Consider the following 10,960-nt stretch of genomic DNA (forward strand, 5'->3'; position numbering starts at 1 on the left):
ACCACGTATCTGGCCAGAAGCCAGAGGAAAGTACCAGACACATGGCAGGGGCCTGCTGGCTCCACTGGGCTCATGCCATTCTCCTCTGATTGACCTCCTCTCAACCATGATCCATGTTTCCCTTTAGAGACCATTTCCCCTTAGGTTAGAATCCACTTCAAATGTCTAAGAGGTGCCAACTTTTCCAAGAGAGGGTGCTAGTGAAATTAAATTTGGCCTGGAAAATTAGTTCAAGACCCAAATATAGTATTTATCCATTTTCTAACCTTCCTTCCTTTTTTATTACACCTGCTGCACCCAACTTATTCCAAACTGCTACTCTCCCAACAGCCGCAAGAACGTAATCCCTTAGAGTAAACCCTCCTAAATGACAGACTTTGGACCCCACGCCCCTAGTGTATTGTCATTGCTCAAGAGTAAACTGGAATACTCTCTCACTGGTGGAAGGTGCAAGGAAGATTTTTGTTCAGATGCCTCTTATGGGGCCTGTTGCCTAGAACAGCATGTGGAATCTACCCTGAATGCACGCAGCCACCCACGCCTGCCTCATCAGTAGCTTCAGCAACCCAGAATGCTTGGTCATGGCAGGGACAACATGGGTTATAAAACCTAAAATGGAAAATTTTGGAAAGCAAAGATGGCCCTGTCCCTTAGAAACCTGTGACTGCCATGGAGACAGGGACAACTCACACTTCTCAGAGACTATCCACGTTAGCATTTTTCTTTGCAGAGTTTGTTTTATTTGGGGGTGCATTGCATGAGTTTGATATATTCAAAACATGTATTTTTTTTATTCATTCCTTTCCTTAAAATTTTGGCTATATGCCAAGCCCTAGATCAGATACAAAAGTGGAAAAGATTTGGTCCCTACCCTCCAAGAACCCCCCCATTTCAATGAGCTGGACAGATCTGAACACAAACAAAACCAATGGGATAATAGTATTAAGAGCTAGGGTCTGTCTGGGGATAAGGAGAGCCAATTCATAATGGTGGTGAGTTCTGCCTCATGGAAGCAAGAATCAGGAAGGCTCTGGAGAGTGGGTGGCCTAGAAACCAAGAACTAAAGAGCAGTGGGTGACTTTTGGGGAAACAGGGTGAGAAGATGAGGGCAGAATTGCCCCCAGAGAGCGAGCCACCAAAACACATTCACAAGTTTTTTCTCTGATGGGCCAAGTAGTAAATATTTTAGACTTTGTGGGCCTGCAGTCTCTGTTGCAACTACTCAACTGTTGTAGTACTGTGAGATCAGCCATAGACAACAGGTAAACAAATGGGCTATGTTCCAATAAAGCTTTATTTACAAAGACATTTGGTGGCTGAGGGAAGGCCATAGTGTGCTGATCTCTGTTCTCTTGCACAGGCAAGGCCCCAAGCAGCACTGCATGTTTGGGGGACCCTAGCGGCTGAGCATAGATGAGGCAGATCCCAGCACCTAAGACTCTGCTGTAGCATTGGCCAGGGCATACATAGGAAGGGACCTTGAGCTAGGCGTCTATCAGCCTTAACACTCCTGACCATGAGACTCTAATTCAGATATCTCATTTCCACGAATAAGGTAAGTACCCCTTCGCTCTCATGGTTAAAATTGAAGGCAACATTATTTTTCTCTTGTGTGATGTGGCGGATTTGAACTGCATGGTCTACATTCCCATACAGCTGTGACACTAGCTCGACTAGAGTTACCATCCTTTTTCTCTTAAATAAGGGAAATGGGCACATGAGGGAGAAATGTTCAAACTAGAAAAAGAGGAGTGATTCCAGATACCAAAGAGTATTTCCAATCCTTTTCCTCCCCACAACCAACACAAACCACTGGCACCCTAAAGTTAACAGATATGCCAGGTAAAATACTTGGTAAGCACTAATAATAGTAGCTAACATTTCTCAAGCACTTACTATGAACCAGCTGCTGGCTGAGCTTATTTCATGTATTAGCTCATGTAATCTCAACTATAACCCTGTGAGGTAGGAGCTGTTATTGGCTTCATTTTACAGGGGAAAAAAATGAGACTCGGAAGGTCCAGAATTGGCTCAAATTCACAAAGCAGAGTTGGGATTCAAACCCAGGTCTATGAAAAAGCTTTTAGATCTTAAAAAGTTCTCCTTATTCCCAGACAGACCCATAACCACCACTATGGGTACTACCTCCCTACCAGGTAAGACACAAGGGACCTCCCTTCCCACCTTTAGACACTGATCAAGAAGACTCTGGCCCGAGTGGACTGTGGGGCCCCACACACTCCCATGTGCCTCCTGATGTAACAACCAGGACACCATGGCAGCTGGGTTCTGGGGCTATGTGTCCTAACCCCTGATCCCAGTGGTCCATTGATGTAAAGTATTTTACCTGAAACGGACAGATAAGAGGAATCAGACAGGAGACTCTCCTACTCTAGTGCGTTACGAAATATACTATCAAAGCACCAAGATGCCAGGGAGGCACTCCATAGTGCTGGTCATCAGCTCCCCTGGAGAGACCCCAGATACCTGCCATGCCTGGCACCCCTGTAGTCTACAGCACCAACCACAGGAGATCAGCTCTGGCCCCAGGGCTTCAAACACACCGAAGCTGGTCCCTAATTGGATATACTTCCTCTCCAGAGGAGACCAGGGGCACTTGTCATATTGAGTTCAAGTCCCTGGTCAAACTCATGCACTGGCCACCCTAGCTTACTGTTCTGTCTTCTGTTCTCAGATTCCAGGCTTTTAGGAACAGAATATCCAGACATTTCCATTTTTGTAATAGTGACTCAGGTCAATAATCAGGAGTTGGTGATTATCATAAATTTTGAATTTTTTTCCCATAAGATACAATTGATTATGTTCTTTTGCTATGAGCAAATGAACAACATAGTAAGTTTTCTGGAAGTTTAACATTCTGTAGGCGGACACTTGCCATCCCATTAATGTTTTTCTTAACATTAACCTTATAGAAGATTCTCACACTAACCTTACAGAAGATTGCTCTCATGGAGACATGTTTGGCAAGACCATTTGATTTTATAATCTAAGGCCATAAAATGAATTGGGAAGCATAGAATTTACAAAATGTTCTATAGAAGGATCCCAACTGAACACAAATGGTGCTCCCATCCAGCACTGTAAGGGAGGGAAGGGGCCAGGAAGCTCATGTTTTTATTAAGCACCTGCTACCCACGTGCCAGTTTCTGTGAATTCATGATCCCAGGTACTGCTCCCAGCAGCCTTCTCACACCAGCCCTACGAGGTAAGTATATATTCTTTTCCACTTCACAGGTCTGAAAACTAAAGCTCAGCAAATCCAACCTTTCTAAGATCACATAGCTAGTTTATAAAGCCACCAGGAGCCAGTGACAGATCTGACTCCTAAATCAGTGCTCTTTCTACTACAACACACAGCCCCCGAAGTTAGAACATGGAACTAGCTTCTTATGAAGCCTCTACAAAGCCAGCAGAGCTTCTACCTGTGGGAAACCCCTAGCAGGAGTCTATTGTTTCATAGAGAAGTGAGCCCGGAGTTGGAGGTGAGAATCTCTGCAAAGTTTTGCCTATGGGCACAGGAATCTAGGTTTCACTTTAATAATTAAATGTTGGAAACCTTTCAAAACACTCCTCCTTCCTACTTCAACCTTAGCCACATCAGCAGGAATTTCCCAGCCATTCATCAGCCTTTATCTTATTCATTCTGCTGAACAGGGACGAACCCCAGCTCTCTCACACCCTTCCCAACTCCCCACGCCCAAGTCTTTCAGTGGAACCCAAGACTGTAAGAACTTGGGCCTTGTGAGAGTGAAGGAAGGATGCTCCAACTTGCCCAGGACTCAGGCTTCAGCTTCACAATCCCGAGGAAAGGAATGACATTTCCAAACTGTCACCTTTGTAGTGCTGGGTCAAAGTCTAAAGAGGACAAATAAATGGACAGAGACTTCTATGGCCTCATTGTGCCTATTGAACAGGAGAGCTGCATGTCACAATCAATGAGACCTGCACAGCTTGTGAATCATCACTGAGACTAGTTGTCTCAGTGATGATTTTTAATACCTTTTTTAATACCTTTAAAGTGAAGCCACAGCATCTATTCTGGAAATGTGGCGTAGGCTTAAAAACCTTGCTCCAAAGAGGATATCGTTTCAGCCAGCACGCAGTGAGTATCTGTGGCTACACAAAAAAACAAACTGTCCCGAATGCTGGAGGAGGAAGTATGACATTGTGATGCCAGGCAGTTTTCTCTGACACTCAGGAATCTCTTCAATAGAGATATACAGTGACACTTAGAGCCCCAGAACACAAGGTCTGTCACTAGTAATTTACATAAGATACAGATAAATTATTGACTGGGATACATCTTACTCATCCCCAACATCTGCTTGGCTGTGAGGATGGTCATGTAGATAAATATCCTTCCCAGAAAGGATATTTGGCCTTCAAAAAAGTCTCTGAGCTCAGAATCTGGCCCCTTGGGGTTACATGGAATGAAATCCAGCACTTTATTGCTTTGACTGCCTACTCTTGTCCCTTCACTGCAAAGCCATCATGCTATTAAATAAGCCTAACAAAAAGTAGGTGAAGCAGAAAAGACCGATCTCTTTTTCCTCTTGGCTCTTCTTCCCTCCTCCCCCTTTAGGCACAGAATACCAAGACATTGAGACTGAGAAAACCTGCCCCGAATCACATTCACCTTCAGAAGACTCCTTTGTGAGAAGCTGAGGGCCTGGCCCTCTTCCTCTTCCTGGAGAGAACAGCCCACCACCACCCACAGACTTCGCGGGCCTCACTTAGCGTGCTCCTCCCTGCCCGAGAACCCGAGGGACCCCATGTGGATTATCCAGCCAGTGTGTGGTCCTTTGAGGCCCCAAGTGCAGGCCTGTGATGAGGACTAAAGAGGAGACTTAACGGTCAGGAGTACTCCAAACAGCTCTCAGAGTAGGCATCTTTCCTGAGTTTCTAAAGAGTCATGCTGACCTGGTGTGCAAATTCCCTTCCACCCATCCCTCTACCTCCTCTGGGGATGGCTTGCCGACATGCTTTAGAAACTCCCCTCTTGGGAATGCTCCTCTGACGGAGGGCTCCAACAGCTTTAACGAAATCAGCTGAGAGGGTAAAAAACCACCCTGTTGCACAGAATGGAGGGGGGAAAAAAGCACATACTCAATAGATTTTTGAGTGTGGTATTCTGTATTTTTGCAGCTTTTATTTTCCAAATGAGCAGTTTAGAAATATGTGATGTAAAGTACATACTGTACGTTTGCTGAGAATTATATTAAAAGCACTATTTTAATTCTTCCTCTGTCTCATGCTCTAATCTCTGTTATCTTTCTTGTGCCTTCAGGTAGAATGATTCTAAAAGATTCTGGAGAGTGTTTCTGGCCATGTGTGTTCTATATTTATGGGCTTTAAGGTTATGGACTTAAGAGAGTATGAGCTTTAGAGCCGAGAGAGACCTGAACTCAAATCCCTACCCCACTGTTGGTGTGATGTTAATGTAGTGATCTGACTTCTCTTAGCCCCCGTTTCACCATTTGTAAAATGAGGCTATTAATGCCTACTTTATACAACTATGGTAAGACTTAAATTAGATCCTGTGTAAAGGTACCAAGTGCAACATACAGCACAGAAATTGTCATTGTTCATTACTACCCCAACCTCTGGCTGGAATCTAAATGTTCCATACCAAGCAGCTTCTACTGGTAACATTTAGTGGTCCTATCTTGTCACTGTCTGGTTTTCATTTCTGATTCTCCCACTGCCTGTAAAGCCTAGGAGACAGGCAGTTGGCTTCATCTCACAAAAGCCCCAGTGCACGTATAGTGTATAGTGCCCAGGTATAGTGCATGTCATTCCGTGGGTGATCAATATGCAAATGAATGAATGATGAACAAACAGCCTCAGACCCAGTCCCATTCCCTCAGTGGAAACTACAGCATTTGCCTCCCTTTCTGTAGGTCCACAAGCCACCCAGTGGCTAGAGCTCCAGTGGCTTTCCCATACCTTGCTAGGTCTCTTCGTAATTGGCTGGCCTCACCTCCGTATCTATTAATTCACTGGCTGAACTCCAACCTCATATGAGCAGATAGGTTGGGTTGACACCTGCCACTGACTCGCAGAATGGAATCCCCACTGCATTACTCCACTGGCCAGACTGGAGCTCAGGCATGGATGCTTGCCAGAATTCTATCTGTGCTTTGTCTTTTGGGCAAAGCACTTAGAATCCACTTGTCTTATGGGGCTAGCCCCGTAACTGACCCACTTTTCTTCATAGTCCTCTCCATCCTGAATCTTGTCCTCTGTAGCCCATCATCCATTGCAGCTGAGTTCACCCCAAATCAAAGCTTGTCAAATTTATTATTACTTGAAGACTGCACCCACCTCAGCCTTGAGTGGTCTTTTCACTCTGAGGCTTTAGGGGGTCAGGAAAGAATGTGCTTGACTTTCTTCAAGGTCCAATTATAGGCCATTGGTGCCTTGGGGGATTCTTTTTTAGCCTGGCCCTGTTATGTGATTGTTTATTTTTTGCAAAGCAACATGATTTATTCTCTCCAGTGTAAAAATCCCAAGAAAATGCAATTTCAACATTCTCTGTCCTGATGTTAAAAGATGCTGAAGCAGCTGTAAAAGTTGTTAGCGGTTCCTCCTGGGCTTCACCTGCACCAGAAATTCAGATGGAGGCAGAAGGGAAAGGGGTAAGGAAAGGCTAGTGCTTTAGGTATCCGTGTGTTCAGTCCCACATTTTACATTTGTTTTTATCTATAGTCCAGTTTATTTTCCCTGGCTACTATTCCCCCATAAAGGTGGTCAACTTAAAGAAAACTTATTCTCTCCATTTTATCTCAGCCTTGCAAAGACATATTCTTATAGTCAAGAGATTCATCTTTCAATAGTTAAGTGAATTCATGAGAAATCTGTCCATAAAAGCTGGCCAACTATTAATAACTCAGAGAGAATACATGGCTTCATCAGACCCCAAAATGCCCCCTCTTCCCAATGTCCTCTCAGGTGCCATAGGCCACCAGGGCCTTGAACTACATACACAAGTAGCTCATCTTCCACACTTGAAAGTCCAACTCAACCTCTTTCCCAGTCTTCAGGAAAGGGTTAGCCATGCACTCAAGCATTTGGCTCAACCAAAACAACAGCAGTCTGTTTCTGTCGCCCCATAACATGGATTCAGAACCACTCATACATCCACTTTACAAAGAACTTTCTGTCTTCTTCTTTTTAGGCTTTGTTACTTAACGAGCTACTGTTATAGAACAGCTTCCATAACTCTTGAGACAAGTGTCAACACTTAATGCACAAGGCAGACTCACTTGCTTTCTTGAAAGCCTTTAAAAAGTATCTTAACCTTCTTGAGTTATAGTATTTCCAGTTATAAAATACATGAACATGTATTTATGGGATCCCCAAAGGAGGGCACTTCAGATCTTCCAGAATCCTGCTCCTCCGTTGCTCATAAAATTGAGGGGTGAAGTAAAGACAGAACAGCAAGCTAGGGTGGCCAGTGTATGAGTTTGTCCAGGGACTTGAACACAATATGACAGGTGCCCGTGGTCTCCTTCGGAGACGAAGTATTTTCCTGTGAGGCCTCTCTACATCACACATCACTGAGACCTTCACCACAGTACACAGGTGCAACTGAAACATGCTGCCAATGAGAAAGACGTGGAAGACCCCTGTCCCCAGACTCTACACCTCTCAGCTTGGCAGCTGGCTCCTTTCTTCATTCAGAAGCTTACCTTGCCCGCTATCTTATGCTTCCATTTCTGTGGACAATCATTCTGTATTGAGGCAACTATATTTTCATAGTAAAAATTAGTGCTTGATATAAGTTAAAAAAAAAAAAAAAGCCCAAAGAAAATGACAGTTCTTTTCCATTGTTTCTAAAATCATCATTTTCTAGCTCTTCAAGTTTTGTGCAAATGACTAGACATGACAATGCAATACTACAAAAGGAGATGTTCCTTTTCAGCAGGACGTTGGAGACAAGATTTTATTTCCGTTTCAGCTGTGCCTGAGAATGTGACTCTTGAAGGGTCACATTACTGCCGATTATTTTCTCAGGTGGTGTCAGTGGATTGATTCTGACAAAGTCACTGAGGCAGCTACTGGGGAGGAGACTGCAGAGTGAAGACCTGTGCTGGGTGAGGAGGGAGCTGAACGCACATGAGGAGGCCTCACTGCGACCTGGTCTCACCCTCCACTTCCTGCATCCCATGCTCCCTGGGAAGATAGACCCTGAGGAAGATGGTTAGTTTCACTCCATATTTCAAATGGATAGATGTCAGATTAAAGCAAGGCCGTGACGTTTAGCAAGTGAGTATGGACAGGACTCCATGAAGTCGTCTGCACACAGTGGCCACTTCATAACTGGGGGCAATAGGAGAGCAAGATGACTTAGGGGAGGGGTCCCCAACACCCCCGGCCACAGACTGGTACCCGTCGGTGGCCTGTTAAGAACCAGGCCACACAGGAGGAGATGAGTGGCAGACAAGCAAGTATTACCGCCTGAGCTCTGTCTCCTGTAAGATCAGCGGCGGCAGCATTAGAGTCTCATAGGAGCATGGACCCTGTTGTGAACCGTATATTCGAGGGATCTAGGTTGCGCTTCTTATGAGACTCTAATGCCTGAGAATAGCTTTATCATGAAACCATCTCTACACCTCTCACCCCCCACTCTCTCCATCCATGGAAAAATTGTCTTCCATGAAACCAAAAAGGTTAGGGACCACTGGCATAGGGGAAAGAGCAGGTAACAGGTTTACATCCCAGCGGTTCAGCCACTTTTCAGCCTCACCAGGTTAGCAAGTCAAGATTCGCTCTAAACCAGTCTTTACATAGTTATAAAATGGGAAGGTTACAGCTGCCTGCTTGGCAGAGACATCATGAGAATTCAGTGTACGTGTACAGCCCAGTGTCAGTCCCCGGCAAGGCTCAGGAAGTCATGAGTTTCATTGAGAAGTCTCATTTTTGGCCATATAAATACAAAACCACTTCTATTTGCCAATATTTGTTACCACTCTGCTTTTTGGGAACCCTCTCTCCTGCTGAGTAGTGACTCTCTTAATGAGTTCTCAGTCCATTCCTTAATTTTTTAGTCACTTCTACTTATTAGAAGAGCTTTGCTTCACTCATTAAGATCCTGACCATTTGAGAACTTCATCCTCATATACCATTTAACCCCCACAAATGGCAGGCCTGGCCTGTGGCTCGGGGGGCCTATAGTGGAGGAGGAAGTGTGGTCTACCCTCTCCTACCCCTTTTCTCTTCCCTGCCCCAACTGGGCTCCAGATGGAGGTGTGGGAGCTGAAGAGGGAAATGAGGCACATTCAGCAGACTGCCTGCGGCTAAGCTTGCTGCCATCACTGACCACCACTACTGATGCAGCTCCATCTGTCAAGTACGTTTGGAGGCAGGCAGGCAGGCTCCAGTAAACCCAGCTAAAGGAGAAAACCATCCAACAGCTCCCTTCAGCTCTGGGGCTCCCTTTTGAGAGGCAGCTCCAACTCCCAGCAAACTCTCAGTTGCCCGCTGTGAGCTCCACCCCCCTTCAGTAAGCACCCTTTTCCCCTGCATGGATTAGTCTCAGGGAAGCCCATAGCCCAACCTCACCTTTCCTTTTAGCTTGAACTCTAGGATGGAAGTATTAGCAGGGCTCTTATTCCCCACTATGAGTAACAGGTAGCTTCCAAGGGCTGTCCCTGCCTCCCTCCTCCATGGTCCCATCTTTCCAGTGTACTCCCCACACCTCTTCTCAGTCTGCTCTGATAGCAACAAGACATGTTGGCAAGTCCACATTCTGGGAGGACACAAAACCAGTGTGCATACCTCCAAACTTTATGAGCAATTGCTTTGGGAACACCCTTCCCAAACAGTGCCTTGCTTCAGAAACATTACTCTTCTCACCCAAAAAGGTGACCTCTCATGCTCTTCTCCAGCCCTTTGTGTGTTTTGGGAATGGATGTGTATAGGGTGGATGCAAGGAGTTGGTAGTGTGAGTTTTTCTGAAAGGAGAAAACTCAAAAGATCCTCACCCCACACACCACACCACCACACTATACAAATATGGAAAGAGGAAGGCCAGCCAACGGGTGACAATAATGAGAGACAACACTACCTCCCAATTTTTCATAATGAGCACCCACCCTACACCTGAGCCTTCAACAGTCTTCTAACCTCCAGGTAGGTATGTCTTTGTAGATTTCACACTTAATCTAAGAGTATTGGTTCAAAGCCTGGTATGGAGCCCCGTATCCTCTAAGGACCTGTAGAAAGATCCAAGGAGAACCTGTACTCAAACTTTCAATGTAGATTGAGGCAAAACAAACACCCACATAATACAAAGACCCCTATCAGAGCCCTGTTTATTCAAGGGCTCCTACTGAGCAGTAAGTACATGAGAGTGATGGGCATTTGGAGTGGAGAGAAGCCCTATGACCTGAAATGGCCAGAGGAAGCTTTCTGAAGAACTTGGAGTGTGCAAAGACCCCAAAGGAAATATTTGTCATTTAGGCTTCAGGTACAATGCTTTGCCCTGCCCATAACAATAGGTTTCTGAAAGGAGGCAGGGCAGTGGTTACAGAAGTAAAATGTCTGTGAATAGACACTAGGATAACAAAAAAGTACCAGGTGCCGGGCGAAATTCTTTACAAAACTGTCTCCTTGTTTAATCCTTGCAAGCCCCCTGTGAAATAGGAATCATTTCATACCAGCCCCTTAGCTGGGGTTTGAGTCTCAGTTCCTCTACTTGCCGTCTGTATGACCTCAGTTTCCTCATCAATAATATGAGGATAATCATATTCACTCCATAAGAAGACTGTGAGGATTCAGTGAGATGATGATTCTAAATCACTTAGTACTGTGCCTGGCCCCTAGAAAATATCCAACAAATATAAGGGCTCTTCTTCCACTTCAGCACATAGAAAACACATTCTCTCACATTTCCAGGTCATCTGACAAGTTAACAGAGCTAACTTGCATGGGTAAA

General features: G+C 45.1%; 1 protein-coding gene across 1 annotated transcript in view; it reads left to right on the plus strand.

The window, feature by feature from the left end:
• The window catches only part of SLCO3A1 (solute carrier organic anion transporter family member 3A1), a 323,050-nt gene extending 317,787 nt beyond the window's left edge, over positions 1 to 5,263 (plus strand). The window contains exon 11 of the mRNA XM_002825852.5: positions 4,604 to 5,263. Within this exon, the coding sequence (XP_002825898.3) occupies positions 4,604 to 4,686 (83 nt within the window). The 3' untranslated portion in view covers positions 4,687 to 5,263. The remainder of the gene's footprint in view (positions 1 to 4,603) is intronic.
• Positions 5,264 to 10,960: the final 5,697 nt, after the last annotated feature.

This window comes from Pongo abelii, chromosome 16 (assembly GCF_028885655.2).
Source record: "Pongo abelii isolate AG06213 chromosome 16, NHGRI_mPonAbe1-v2.0_pri, whole genome shotgun sequence".
Lineage (NCBI taxonomy): Eukaryota > Metazoa > Chordata > Mammalia > Primates > Hominidae > Pongo > Pongo abelii.